The 15,104-nt window shown below is 55.4% G+C and overlaps 1 protein-coding gene across 3 annotated transcripts in view; it reads left to right on the top strand.

Annotated features, from left to right (window-relative positions):
• EVC (EvC ciliary complex subunit 1) overlaps positions 1-15,104 on the top strand; it is a 96,023-nt gene that overhangs the window by 35,476 nt on the left and 45,443 nt on the right. For all 3 annotated transcript variants that reach the window (XM_039468093.1, XM_039468092.2, XM_074395876.1), the window contains exons 7-10: positions 474-611; positions 3,332-3,490; positions 8,017-8,233; positions 9,408-9,556. In XM_039468093.1, the coding sequence (XP_039324027.1) occupies positions 474-611; positions 3,332-3,490; positions 8,017-8,233; positions 9,408-9,556 (663 nt within the window). The remainder of the gene's footprint in view (positions 1-473; positions 612-3,331; positions 3,491-8,016; positions 8,234-9,407; positions 9,557-15,104) is intronic.

Genomic DNA, 15,104 nt, shown 5'->3' with positions numbered 1-15,104 from the left:
CCCCATCAAAACAGGAAGAGGCTGGGCAAGCTTCCGGGTTTTGAACCAACCAATCGAATACACACTACTTCCTGCCCTGAGGTGTCGTGAGTAATTTTTCTCCAGGAAAACCGGAAGAAGAGGGAAGAAACATTCCTTCCCAACCCACCAGATGTCATGATATTTTCCAGGACTTTATAATGATTGAAAGATACTATTTTATTGATTTTTTAAAGTATGGTCTAACTTTTTTGTTTGCAGGAGGATACAGAAGAAAATAATCCATTGTTCTTGAAGCTCTATGTTTAATGAGAAAATAGATTTGCTGCCAGTAGGTTTATTATCAAATCTCATGTACAACAATGCCCAGAGCATTTAATTATTGTTTTAAAATATTTTGTAATAATGTGGTGAAAAATAAGAACGTTTATTTTTCTAGAACTTAAGACACAATAATTTTTTTCTTTGTTTATTTGCTTTTTTTTCTTCTCTAGGATTTGGAGGAATTAGAAAAGGGACTTCAGGTCAAACTGTCAAACACAGAAATGTCAGGGGCTGGTGACTCTGAGTATATCACCCTGGCTGATGTGGAAAAGAAGGAGCGAGAATACTCTGAACAGCTAATCGATAATGTGCGTGCTGGACTTTCTTTCCTGTACACAAACATTGGTTTCAAAAACAGTGAAATTGGCTAAATTAAAGAGATAAGAGTTAGAAGTGTGCCTAATACTTGGATTAACCTATCACATTCTGCCCAGGAGGCAGGATCCAGTCTCTGATGCTAAGTGATAGGGAAGAAGTAATTAAGCAGCAAAGATTCACAAAGGGAGGTTTATTTTTTATGTCATGAATTATCCTCATTTAAATTTCAGATTGGTCTTTTTATCATTCAAAGCAGATTGCTCTAACCTTTGCTGTCATCACTGCCCTTTGGAGCAGAGCAGACAAAGCTGCTAGGCACCGCTCATGAAAGTATGCTTTAAGTTGCAGACTGAATGGCTTCCCTGAAATACTTTTTTCTTTTCTCTTGGGTTCCACCACCCCCTGTTCACATTTCCTGGGCACTCGCTCTTCACTAGGCATCATGCTGGGCACTGGGGACATAACAGTCATTTAGACATGGCCTTGCCTGAGAGGTGCCAGGGGGGACCAACAGGTGAGCAGATGACGCTTCATGGGGCCACACGTCTTGTGATAGAAGGAAACATAGGAGAAGACCCAAGGCAGGCACAGTGGAGGGAAGCGTTCATTGACCCCAGGCTCAGGAAAGCCTCCATAGAGGAAGGGACCAGGGAGAGGCTGGTCGGGAGAAGTGTGGGTGCTGGCCAGGGGTGGGGCAGGGACGGGAGGTAAGGAGGGCTGAGAGCAAGTCGAGGTGAGGTAAAGCCAGAGGGATCTGGCCGGCTTGTGCCTTATGCCGCGGAGGTGGGAGGCACCGAAGCTTTGAAGCAGGAGGTGGCTGGGTTCAGCATCTGTTTTAGAAAGGCTGCCCAGGCACTGAGTGGGGGCTGGTGAAGGTCTACTGGGCTAGTCCAGCAGGAACTTTATTAAGGCAACCGCAGTGGGACGGACAGGTGAGGAAAAGTGTGAGAGAAGCTGTGGTGATCTACTGTGGGGCAGTGGGTGGGGAGGAGGAGGAGTCCAGCGTCAGTGCTGCTGAAATAAGGGTCCCAGAGTGAGAAGCGCATGGGAGGGAGGGAGCTGGTGCTCCTCTCCTTCGACTAGGTCCAATGTTGAGAGGAGAGGCCTAGAGATGCAGCGTCTCCATGAGAACCCACGTTAGAGGGCCTGGAGGGCCAGAATGTTCTTACAACTGTGGGCACAGCCTGGATTCCAGTGGTGCACAGAACCCCCAATGCTGTGGGCAGCATCTTGTCCATGTCTGCATTTCTCAGGGAGAGGGCTCCGAGTTTTCATAAGATTCTCCAAAGTACTGGTGACCTCCGAAAATGGAGATGCCTCTGGCCTAGAAATGTGTGTAAAATGGGAAGAGAAAAGATCTTGGGGGCAAATGCTGGATCCTGCCCATATTTAAGGAGGAGGGGATGAGAAGAATCGGGACAAGAAAGCAGCGGAGGAAGTGGATGGGCTTTGCAGAAGCAGGAGAAAATCACGTCGTGGATGCCAAGAGAATCAGGAGTTTGTAAGCAGAGCGGGGCGTGCAGAGTTGGTGGGTGACAATTTGCAGTCGCATGGCAGGTGGAAGGCAGGTCATCTGATGGCCCCAGGGGGAAGAGCAGGGTGACAGCATGAGGGTGCCAGGCAGGTGTGAGGTCCCTCCTGGCAGGGATGGGAGGAGGAGCTGACCAGCAGCATGCATGGGGTTTACTGGGAGGCCATGGGGTCCTGAGGTGGGAAGCCACACCAATTGGGGGGCGGTGTTCATCTGGGTGCAGGCTTCCCTGTGGCAGAGCCAGACAGATGCCGCAGTTACAGCGGACAAAGTAGAAAGGTTATAAGGTTACAGGTACCATGACCTTTAATCACAGCAACAAGATCCGCATGGGTTTCTGGTGCCACTAACCCATGCCCCCTCCCATGCCTGGTCCAGCCAGAAGTGTCCATTGCAGCCTCTGAGAGGCTGAGCCAAGATGGAGACAATCCCAGCCGTGGAGTGAAATGGACCTGAACCAAATCCTGGCTCTCATTGGTTACATGACCTACGTCTCCCCATACAAACTTACCAAGGCATCAAATGTGTGACGTACGGAACCTGGCAGACAGCCTGCAGGCCACGAGGGAAAGTTGTTCAGCTTCTGGTGTCATTGTCCTTAGAGCTCTGACTGGCTGCAATGATGCAGTTAAACCTGCATGCTAAGCCACTTGGGGATTCCCAGCTCTGCTCCTGATAAAATGAGGAGAAGGGAGGAAACGTATTTTAAAGCAAAAGGTTTTCATGGTGGGCATCGTCTCTGCCATGTTAAACTTTTGTACTTTCAGGACAATAACTAATGTTTAAGTGTCTGTTTATGCTTTTATTTCTGGGAAGTGTTTAATCCCTTTTAAAATTCCCAAAGCTTCCAGGAGCACATTTTCACATTTAATCTGCCCCTAGGTAGCTTAATGACCCATGCGAGAGTCTGCAGGCTGGACAAGCTACTGCTTTCTTTCCTTAGCAGCAGTGCTTTTGTGTCTGCTGAAAAGCCATCACAGAACTGGCTCCTGCAATGGAACCAGAAAAAAACTTTACCGTAGAATGTGATTGTTGCCAAGATAAACTCATTGAAATTGTACAATTGTTTAGAATCTTTGTTTGTAATAAGGAGTGAATTGTAATTCCCAAGCATGCACCCGTTTGGCTTTCTTGAGTAAGTTTTTCCCTCACTTCTTGCTGCCTTTGCTCATTTCACAGATGGAAGCTTTCTGGAAACAGATGGAAAACATCCAGCACTTTCTTGTGGACCAATTTAAGTGTTCCAGCTCCAAAGCCCGACAGCTCATGATGACTCTGACGGAAAGAATGATTGCAGCCGAAGGGCTATTGTGCGATTCTCAGGAGCTGCAGGCTCTGGTAATGCTGGAGGGGGCGGGAAGGAACATCAAGATATTCAGACTAGAGATTTGGAATCCCAACGCTTGACATTATTAAATCTAACAGATCATGTTGTAGCTGGGTATATAGAGCCCCAGGGGAAAAAAACAGTAAATTCATCCATCCATCCATTTATTCATCCATCCATCACCCATTCATCCACCCATTTACCCTTCCAACCACCCATCCATCCATCCATCCATCCATCCATCCATCCATCCATTCACCCACCTGTCCACCCACCCATCCATCCAACCATTCATCTACCCACGCACCCACCCACCCATCCACCCACCTACCCATCCATCCACCTACCCATCCGTCCATCTACCCACCCAACCACCCAACCACCCATCTATCCACCTACCCATCCATCCACTTACCTATCCATCCATCTATCCATCCACCAACCCACCCATCCACCCATCCATCCAACTTCCCATCTGTCCACCTACCCATCTGTCCACCTATCCACCCACCCACCCAACCACCCATCCATCCACCTACCTATCCATCTGTTTGTCCATCCATCCATCCATCCGTCCATCCGTCCATCCAATGAGTGAAGGCTCTGGCCAGCTCATTATTACTGCAGCATAGAACTCTAGTCCTAAACCTGAAATTACACATTGAAATTTTCTGGGGAGCTTTAAAAAGTATTGATTCTTGGGCCCCAGATGGGTGTCTACCCAGAGTTTCTGACTTAGTCAGACTGGGTGCAACCTGGCTGGGCACTGGGGTTTTTAGAACTCCCCAATGACAACAGTGAGCACTGGGGTTGATGCCTGCTGGTGTAGATAGAGCATTGGTTTACTCTCCTGACTGCCCTGTTTTGCCGCAGAGTTCTTTAAAAATGCCTTTTCCTGACCTTCGCTCTCAGAGGTTCTGATCTGATTGGTCTGGAGTGGAGGCCCTAGCCTTGTGGGTTTTAAAACTCGCCGAACTATTCTGATGGGAGGCCAGGGATACGAACCACTGGTGCATGGATGTCCGACCTTTTGGTTTCCCTGGGCCACACTGGAGGAAGAATTGTCTTAGGCCACACATAAAATACACCAACACTGATGATAGCTGATGGGCCACACATAAAATACACCGACACTGATGATAGCTGATGAGCAAATTAAAAAAAAAAAAGTTTTCTGCATATATTTATGAAGGCTGCCGTCACAGGTAAGTGTAAAACATCCTCACATTCAAAGGGTTGGACACCCACGGGAGAGAAATCTGCAAATCCAGCGTTGACCCTGGGCTCTGTTGTTTGGAGCTGTGTAATCTTGAACACATGACTTAACTCTCTGAGTGTCTGTTACTTTATTTATAAAATAATAGTGCTAAGAGTTGCCACAGACAGGCCTGGGTCGCTGCTGAGTGACTCCTAACACCCCAGTCTCCATTGGGTTTCTCTTGGTACACGTTGGGCTCGTCCCGTGTGTGCCAGCCAGTGTGCACGAGCCCTCTGATGCTGGCTCTGCACCCATTTCCCTGTCCTGTGTGCCAGCCCATGTGGCAGCTCCGCTCAGAACCCTCCAGTGGCTGCCCTGCCCTCAGCACAGACTCAGCTCTTCAGACCAATGGGAAAGCTAAGCCTCAGTGGATCCTTGCCACCCCTACACACTGCGGCCTCTCCCAAGCCGCTCTGCTCCCCCGGGTGTGATCCACAGACCACAGCATCGGCTGCACCAGGAGCTGGTTAGAATGCAGAATCCTGTCCTCCACCCTCCTGAGCAGAATCCACGCTTCAACAAGACCCCCACATCCACACAGTTGTTTAAGAACTTCATATGCTTTTTCTCAGCACATGCACACAAGGTCTTCTTTTTTATCTCAACACTACCAAAAGATAGGCGTGGGAGGTATTTTATTCACAGCACACAGATAAGGAGCCCACTCAGTTACGCACCTAACATCCCCATCCTGTCTAATGACGTCACTGAGCCTGGGCCTGAAACTTCCTGGTTTGCTGCCCAAGCCCCTTTGAATTGGATTTCAGTTTGATAAGGCTGCTGACTCAATATTAATGCTCTGCAAAGGTGAAAGACTTTTCTTCCTCTTTTTTTTTTCTTTTGCTGCAAGCAGGATATTGATGCAGAAAAAAGAAAATAGATCGTTAGCTGACTCTGGCCAGAGCATCAGTCAATAACTTCCAAATAGTAAGAAGGAAAGGGATCGTCCAGTTTAACAGCATGACGGTCCTTCAGCCAGTGTTTAATGAGCACCTACTGTTTGCCACATGCTGTTATGGAAACCATATTGCAGAGGTTACAAATGCAGACTCGGGGAAGAAACCGGAGGTCCTACTGCAGTCTTGAGCCACTCATTAGCTGTGTGATCTTGGGTAGATAATTTAACCTCTCTGTGACTTGGTTTCATCGTCTATAGAATGGGGACTGTAAGAGCACCTGCTGTCTCACAGGGTCACTGAGAGTGTGAAAGACTCCACAGTACGGAGGGTTTTTAGAGAAGAGCCCAGCATGCGGGCAGCAGTCAGTACTTGTCAGTCATTAGAGCCCCACAGGCCACGTGTCAGCAGGAGAAATAGACGACAACAAGTTGTTGTAATGAGGTGTGGACAGGGCTACAGTCTGTGTCTGTACAGAAGAGGAATGGATTCACTGTGCCTGCATATGGGAAAAAGATGGCCCCTGTATCTCAGAACACGGAAGAGTTGACATTCCCAGGGTGGCATCTGATCTTTCTGGCCTGGGAATTTGGAGCTGGAATGTGCATCTCTGAATATTAAAACTGGAAGAGCCCTTCAAAGGGACCCTGACAGTCATAAGATTCAGTTTCTTGAGACACACGGGAAAAAAAAAACAGCTGCCGAGACAGATGTGGGGACGGGCCGCTGATAATGATGGAAAGGGCTGACGCTCAGGGAGGCTCACTGTGCCGTGGCTGTTGCTCTCAATGCTTTACGGATTCTGACTGACTTAACCCTCATGTCAGATCTGTGCGGCAGGGGTCGGGTGAGGAGCCTGTGCCCGGGTCCTGGGAGCCAAGTCTGTCGAGGACTCAGCCACACTCGGAGCAGGTCGGGGCCCCCATCCTCCATCCCATGTCCCTCTTCTCATGCACCTCTCTCCACTCCATCCTCTCTCCAATATAAGCCCATCGATTGCACCACCTCTGCCCACCCCACTGGCCTGTGTTGGGCTCTCAACATCCTCACGTGCTCCTTAGAGGTGGTCACGGCCGCCCGTCCAGCCCACGGGCACCTCCGCTTATCCTCTTGCGCCCTCTAGGGGTCACAGGCTGCTGGAATGAGTGTCAGCGTCCGGGTCCGTCACTGGGGGATCTTCCTGCCCTGATCTTGTGTTGTGGGAACAGAGGCCAGTGCAGCTCAGAACACAGCAAGGCCATGGCTGGTCAAGGGGACATGGGTGACTCAGGCCTGGCTCCTGTCCTCAAGGGCTCTCAGACAGGGCTGGGACTGCTACTCACAATCACATCCTCCAAGATGGGAGCCCAGAGCAGGGGACCCATGCGGGATGAACAGGGAATGGCCACAGAGCCCGAGAGGATGAGAAGGACCTGGCCAGGCAGGGGAGTGAGAGGAGGCAGCGAGGGTATTCCAGGAGGACGGCCCCGCATGTGCAGAGGCTGGGCAGCCAGGAGCAGGCAGGTGCATGGGACAAGGCCCGACAGAGCTTCCTGTGCCGTGCCTGGGGCACTGGACTTGATCTCGGGGCAGTAACAGGAGGGTTTGGGGCCAGGGCTGACAGAACCATCAGCATCTCTGAAAGGTCCCCTGGTCTGCAAGGTGGAGTTGGAGCTTGGCGCAGAGATGGGAGGCTGGGGAGCAGGACTGGCCCCTGGCCTCAGCCCAGCACAGACGTGCCCAGGCCTGAGCTGGGCTTGGCTGGGAGTTGGGGGTGCAGAGTCTGTGCCAGGGAAATGCCGGGGCCCCCCGCCTGCTCCTCCATTCCCCTTACTCTCATTCCACCAGCAGCTGCTTTTGGGTGTGCATGCCTTGGCTGCCTCGGGTTGACATTTTCCCGTTTTTCCCGATAGTCAAGTCCATGAAATGATGAGGTGGGGCCGGGAAGGGCCTGCTGTAGAATCTGACTGCAGGGAGTCATGTTGGAAGCCAATCATTTCCCAGAAAATCTTGGCTGTCCGCAGCAGTCAGGCTCTCTGGGGCTCGAAAGCTGGGGACAGCGGGCACTTCACATTTCCTCCTCCGTCCTGGGGGAGCCACAGGGTCAGATTAGCTGGGGGAGGTGACTGTAAGCAAGGTGCCTTTTTTTCCTTGACCATTTGCAAATCTGGATTCCCTCCCGGGAGAGCGGCCCTCTGGGGCGCACTCACTGGGGATGAACTGCCATGTGTTACCCAGCTCAGCCTCCCCGCACCCCTAGGAGAGGCATTAATCCCCACCTCAGGGGCAGACCCAGGTCTCACTCATGAAGGAGAAGAGGAGTTCATTCCTCTGAGCTGTTCCATGGGAAGCTGAACGGTTCCCAGGACGCCCTAACTGTGGTCTTGTGTGTTTTTTCTTGCAGGACATCCTGGAGAGGACGATGGGGCGGGCGCACATGGCAAAGGTGATCGAGTTTCTGAGGCTGCAGGTCCAGGAGGAGACCAGGTGCCGGCTGGCTGCCATCGCCCATGGCCTGGAGCTGCTGGCTGGTGAGGGGAAGTTGTCTGGGCGGCAGAAGGAGGAGCTGCTCACACAGCAGCACAAGGCCTTCTGGCAGGAGGCGGAGTGCTTCAGCAGGGGTGAGCGTGGGCATGGGCGCCGTGGTCCACGAGGCAGGGGTGAGTGTGGGCATGGGCACCGTGGTTCACGACACAGGGATGAGCGTGGGCACAGGTGCCATGGTCCACAACTCAGGGGTGAGCGTGGGCACGGGCACTGTGGTCCACAATGCAGGGGTGAGCGTGGGCACGGGTGCTGTGGTCCATGACGCAGGGGTGAGCATGGGCATGGGCACAGTGGTGCACGACCCAAGGATAAGCATGGGCATGGGCGCCGTGGTTCACAACACAGGGATGAGCGTGGGCACGGGTGCCATGGTCCACAACTCAGGGGTGAGCGTGGGCACGGGCACCGTGGTCCACAATGCAGGGGTGAGCGTGGGCACGGGTGCTGTGGTCCATGACGCAGAGGTGAGCATGGGCATGGGTGCCATGGTGCACGACCCAGGGATGAGCATGGGCATGGGCGCCATGGTCCATGACCCGGGGTGATCATGGGCATGGGTGCCGTGGTCCACAACTCTGGCATCCTGGGTCCCTGGGGCTATGCAGGGTGGGCTGGAAACCTGCAGCAGTCCGCTTCTGCTCTAGGGACTGGGTCACTGGACTGTCCTCTGGGCCTCTCTTTCCTTTTCTGTACAGCAGAGCCCATGAGGGCCACTGCCCAGGGAAGGGGTCAGCTGCTGCACTCACTCACCAGGGATTCAGACTGACTGAGTCCCCATGTCCTGCAGCAAAGGCACCAAGACCTGCTGAGGGACAGAGGAGGGTGGAGATCTCACACCAGAAACTTAGAGTGGCCTGTGTCACCCAGCAGCAGCTCATGGTCCTGCCGGAGTCACATGGGCCTGCTCAGCGGCAGGGTGGGCGAGGGTGAGCCAGGTCCAACATGGGGGGCGGGAAGGGGAGCCCGGTGTGGCTCAGCTGCACGTGTATCCCACGCATGCTCCTGCCCCAAGGCTGGCCCTGGGATGCTGGTGGGCAAGGCTGGAGACGTAGAGGCATCTGGACTTAACTGAGGTCACGCTACTAGCGGGACCCTCAGAAAGAAACCCAGGTGTGTCACCGACAGGGCGGGCACCATCTCTGCAGCCAATACCAGCTTCCCCAGCCTCTGGATGGGAGAAGGCATGCGGATCCCCACTGAAAGTTCGGCTCAGACACTCACTTGTGCTGTGGCTTTTTTCAATCCCAGAGTTTGTCCAACAAGGCAAAGACCTGGTCAAGGCGTCTCTGGCTCACCAGGTGGAGGGGACAGCAAAGCTCGCACTGGCCCAAGAGGAAGAACGGAGACGCTTCCTGGCTGAGGCCCAGCCGACTGCTGACCCGGAGAAGCTTCTTAAGGTGACACACACCCCCAGCCCCCGCACATGGGGTGAGCGGTGGTAGCTCTGTTCTCCTGACTGAGCACGGGAAGCCCGAGGTCTTCATCAGATGTCAGGTTATCTCCCTACTTCCCATGTGACAGCCGAGTGACTGAATCTCAGTCCCTTAGCCCCTGCACCCCTAGTGTCTTAGTGGACTGTAAGCCAATGCTGAGAGTCGTGCCACTGTCACTGGGCTGCTGGGAAGAGGAAGGTAGGATCCGTGGAGAGCTTGGCAGGGTGCAAACGTAGTGGGGCGCACAGATGGTGACGATGGCCTGAAGCGAGAAATGTATGGAGCAGAGGGGACAAGCATGTCCTGTAGAGTAAGGCAGGCTCACACACCCAGGGGAAGGGCTCTCGTGGGTTGGCTACAAGTCCAGAAGAAGGAAGGGAGCTCCCAGCCTTGTGTGTGGGGTTGAGTGGGCAGGGCTAGGAGGTGGCCAAGCTCAAAGGTACCCTTGGTTTTCCCTGAGAAGGGGACAAGAAACCTGAAGGACAGAAAGCAAGATGTCACCCTCCACGGACCAGGGGTCACCCGGCCCTGGTGCAGGCACCAAGGACCTGGGCTGGCCAGTTCTCAGAGAGGCCGCCCGGCTCTGGTTTCGCTCTGCTTGCTTTCCCTGGTAACGGGCAGTGGGAATAGGGGAGGGCCAGCTTGTCTGTGACCATCTTGCACGCTGGTTAAGCACTGGGCGCTGAGGCCGGGCCACACCTGGCTTTGCGTGCGGACTCTGCCAATAGCTGGGTGAGCTTCAGCACGTTGCTCACCCTCTGGCCCTCAGCTTCCACATCTGTGAAATGGGCATAATGGCACCTATATCACGGCATTATTAAGATTCAGTGAGACAGGAAGGGGCAGCCCAGCCTCACTGTTTGCCCAGGTCCACCTGCCCTGCATCAGCACTTGGTATGGGGCATCTCAGCTCTGCCAAAGGATGGGTGGTACCATGTCTGGGTCCAGGTTCAGCCCAGAACAGAGGCCCAGGGGCCCTCTCAGGGGGCCAACCTGGTGGTGGTGGCACGACTCCTTGAGAAGCCAATGGAGAGGTCCCTGAGAACAGAGGAGAGGCCTCTAGGTCCTTGGTCCAGCTGCCTCCCTCACCCAGGGAGCCTCTTCCAGAACTACACTGGGAGTTTCTGGGTTTGCTACAAAGGGGTAGGGTGGGTGTTTCTGTCTTCAAGAAGACACATTTGAAATAAGAGGAAGGTAAGCCTATTCAGTTCCTTGTCACTTAGAGATTTCGGGGCCACTGTCCATGATGCCTCAAAGCCCAGTGTGAGTCCAGAGAATGGAGACAGTCCCCGGGTGACCGCGGTGTCCCAGGGCCTCGGCACAGGCCTCGGCGCTGGCATTCAGGACACGTGGGATGCAGGCAGGGCAGGTGAATCCATGCATGAAATTGGCAAATCAAGTAAATGACAGAAGGACGGAATGGATGGGAGAATGAATGAACCGCACCCGGCTCCCAGCACACACTCAGCACCCGCCTGTTTCCAGCCCTGCCCTTCTCTCTCATCTCACCTCCTGCCTGTAGCATCCCCACAGGTCCTAGGGGCTCTTAACCTCTTGGCCTCTGCTGCTGCTCCCTGAGCCTGGCTCCCCATCTGCCCTCAGGGAGCCCTTCCTTGTGCTTAGAGACTCCACTGAAACTTCTCCCGAAGGAATTTTCTCCTGTAGGCCTCCCCTGAGAAGGGTCTGTTCGTCTGTCTGTCCGCCCTGCCTCACCCCTCTGCTGGTGCCGGGGCCTCTGATGCTCTGCCTAGGGCTGGCTGGGTCTCCCTCTGCTGATGCCAGAGCCTCTGATGGTCTGCTTAGAGCTAGCCGGGTCTCTCTGCTGATGCCAGAGCCTCTGATGGTCTGCTTAGAGCTAGCCAGGTCTCTCTGCTGATGCCGGGGCCTCTGATGGTCTGCTTAGGGCTAGCCGGGTCTCTCTCTGCTGATGCCGGGGCCTCTGATGGTCTGCTTAGTGCTAGCCGGGTCTCTCTGCTGATGCCGGGGCCTCTGATGGTCTGCTTAGTGCTAGCCGGGTCTCTCTGCTGATGCCGGGGCCTCTGATGGTCTGCTTAGTGCTAGCCGGGTCTCTCTCTGCTGATGCCAGGGCCTCTGATGGTCTGCTTAGTGCTAGCCGGGTCTCTCTGCTGATGCCGGGGCCTCTGATGGTCTGCTTAGTGCTAGCCGGGTCTCTCTCTGCTGATGCCGGGGCCTCTGATGGTCTGCTTAAGGCTAGCCGGGTCTCTCTGCTGATGCCGGGGCCTCTGATGGTCTGCTTAGAGCTAGCCAGGTCTCTCTGCTGATGCCGGGGCCTCTGATGGTCTGCTTAGGGCTAGCCGGGTCTCTCTCTGCTGATGCCGGGGCCTCTGATGGTCTGCTTAGAGCTAGCCAGGTCTCTCTGCTGATGCCGGGGCCTCTGATGGTCTGCTTAGGGCTAGCCGGGTCTCTCTCTGCTGATGCCGGGGCCTCTGATGGTCTGCTTAGGGCTAGCCGGGTCTCTCTGCTGATGCCGGGGCCTCTGATGGTCTGCTTAGGGCTAGCCGGGTCTCTTTGCTGATGCTGGGGCCTCTGATGGTCTGCTTAGGGCTAGCCGGTTCTCTCTGCTGATGCCGGGGCCTCTGATGTTCTGCTTAGGGCTAGCCGGGTCTCTCTCTGCTGATGCCGGGGCCTCTGATGGTCTGCTTAGGGCTAGCCGGGTCTCTCTGCTGATGCCGGGGCCTCTGATGGTCTGCTTAGGGCTAGCCGGGTCTCTCTGCTGATGCCGGGGCCTCTGATGGTCTGCTTAGGGCTAGCCGGGTCTCTCTCTGCTGATACCAGGGCCTCTGATGGTCTGCTTAGAGCTAGCCGGGTCTCTCTGCTGATGCCGGGGCCTCTGATGGTCTGCTTAGGGCTAGCCGGGTCTCTCTGCTGATGCCGGGGCCTCTGATGGTCTGCTTAGAGCTAGCCGGGTCTCTCTGCTGATGCCGGGGCCTCTGATGGTCTGCTTAGTGCTAGCCGGGTCTCTCTCTGCTGATGCCGGGGCCTCTGATGGTCTGCTTAGAGCTAGCCGGGTCTCTCTGCTGATGCCGGGGCCTCTGATGGTCTGCTTAGAGCTAGCCGGGTCTCTCTCTGCTGATGCCGGGGCCTCTGATGGTCTGCTTAGGGCTAGCCGGGTCTCTCTGCTGATGCCGGGGCCTCTGATGGTCTGCTTAGGGCTAGCCGGGTCTCTCTCTGCTGATGCCGGGGCCTCTGATGGTCTGCTTAGAGCTAGCCGGGTCTCTCTCTGCTGATGCCGGGGCCTCTGATGGTCTGCTTAGAGCTAGCCGGGTCTCTCTCTGCTGATGCCGGGGCCTCTGATGGTCTGCTTAGAGCTAGCCGGGTCTCTCTGCTGATGCCAGAGCCTCTGATGGTCTGCTTAGGGCTAGCCGGGTCTCTCTGCTGATGCCGGGGCCTCTGATGATCTGCTTAGAGCTAGCCGGGTCTCTCTGCTGATGCCAGAGCCTCTGATGGTCTGCTTAGAGCTAGCCGGGTCTCTCTGCTGATGCCAGAGCCTCTGATGATCTGCTTAGAGCTAGCCGGGTCTCTCTGCTGATGCCAGGGCCTCTGATGGTCTGCTTAGGGCTAGCCGGGTCTCTCTCTGCTGATGCCAGGGCCTCTGATGGTCTGCTTAGAGCTAGCCAGGTCTCTCTGCTGATGCCGGGGCCTCTGATGGTCTGCTTAGGGCTAGCCGGGTCTCTCTGCTGATGCCGGGGCCTCTGATGGTCTGCTTAGTGCTAGCCAGGTCTCTCTCTGCTGATGCCGGGGCCTCTGATGGTCTGCTTAGGGCTAGCCGGGTCTCTCTGCTGATGCCGGGGCCTCTGATGGTCTGCTTAGAGCTAGCCGGGTCTCTCTCTGCTGATGCCGGGGCCTCTGATGGTCTGCTTAGGGCTAGCCGGGTCTCTCTGCTGATGCCGGGGCCTCTGATGGTCTGCTTAGGGCTAGCCGGGTCTCTCTCTGCTGATGCCGGGGCCTCTGATGGTCTGCTTAGAGCTAGCCGGGTCTCTCTCTGCTGATGCCGGGGCCTCTGATGGTCTGCTTAGAGCTAGCCGGGTCTCTCTCTGCTGATGCCGGGGCCTCTGATGGTCTGCTTAGAGCTAACCGGGTCTCTCTGCTGATACTGGGGCCTCTGATGGTCTGCTTAGTGCTAGCCGGGTCTCTCTGCTGATGCCAGAGCCTCTGATGGTCTGCTTAGGGCTAGCCAGGTCTCTCTGCTGATGCCGGGGCCTCTGATGATCTGCTTAGAGCTAGCCGGGTCTCTCTGCTGATGCCAGAGCCTCTGATGGTCTGCTTAGAGCTAGCCGGGTCTCTCTGCTGATGCCAGAGCCTCTGATGATCTGCTTAGAGCTAGCCGGGTCTCTCTGCTGATGCCGGGGCCTCTGATGGTCTGCTTAGGGCTAGCCGGGTCTCTCTGCTGATGCCGGGGCCTCTGATGATCTGCTTAGAGCTAGCCGGGTCTCTCTGCTGATGCCGGGGCCTCTGATGGTCTGCTTAGAGCTAGCCGGGTCTCTCTGCTGATGCCGGGGCCTCTGATGGTCTGCTTAGAGCTAGCCGGGTCTCTCTGCTGATGCCGGGGCCTCTGATGGTCTGCTTAGGGCTAGCCGGGTCTCTCTGCTGATGCCGGGGCCTCTGATGGTCTGCTTAGGGCTAGCCGGTTCTCTCTGCTGATGCCGGGGCCTCTGATGGTCTGCTTAGGGCTAGCCGGGTCTCTCTCTGCTGATGCCGGGGCCTCTGATGGTCTGCTTAGGGCTAGCCGGGTCTCTCTCCTGATGCCGGGGCCTCTGATGGTCTGCTTAGGGCTAGCCGGGTCTCTCTGCTGATGCCGGGGCCTCTGATGGTCTGCTTAGGGCTAGCCGGGTCTCTCTGCTGATGCCGGGGCCTCTGATGATCTGCTTAGAGCTAGCCGGGTCTCTCTCTGCTGATGCCGGGGCCTCTGATGGTCTGCTTAGAGCTAGCCGGGTCTCTCTGCTGATGCCGGGGCCTCTGATGGTCTGCTTAGGGCTAGCCGGGTCTCTCTGCTGATGCCGGGGCCTCTGATGGTCTGCTTAGTGCTAGCCGGGTCTCTCTGCTGATGCCGGGGCCTCTGATGGTCTGCTTAGTGCTAGCCGGGTCTCTCTGCTGATGCCCAGGGCTGGCCCCAGTCTCCTGCTGCTCTGCTGGGTTCTTCAGGGAAGGGCTTCCACCATGCAGTCAGAGTGGGGCTGGCTGGTTGCTGACTGCACTGACCTCCAGTCGCCCGTCTGCGTCACCCCTGCTGGCTCCCATTGGTGGGTCTCCCGTGGCCTGGGTGGTGGTCCTCAGCCGCAGAAGTCAGAAAGTGATGTCTGGGTGGCTGTGGCCAGGACAAAAGGGTGACAGAGGTAGCCCAGTGGGCCCTCCTCATCCTGGGTTTAACAGAAGTGTGGTTTGTGGTATTTCCTGGCAATTGGATTTGTTGGCCCTGGCATCAGCTGTGAAAGCCATGTGGCAGCCCCATGCCTCAGTTTCCTTGTGTGTAATACAGGGGCCAACATCCTTC

This window comes from Saimiri boliviensis, chromosome 3 (genome assembly GCF_048565385.1).
Source record: "Saimiri boliviensis isolate mSaiBol1 chromosome 3, mSaiBol1.pri, whole genome shotgun sequence".
NCBI classification, from domain to species: domain Eukaryota; kingdom Metazoa; phylum Chordata; class Mammalia; order Primates; family Cebidae; genus Saimiri; species Saimiri boliviensis.
This window is presented reverse-complemented; position numbering and strand designations above follow the sequence as displayed.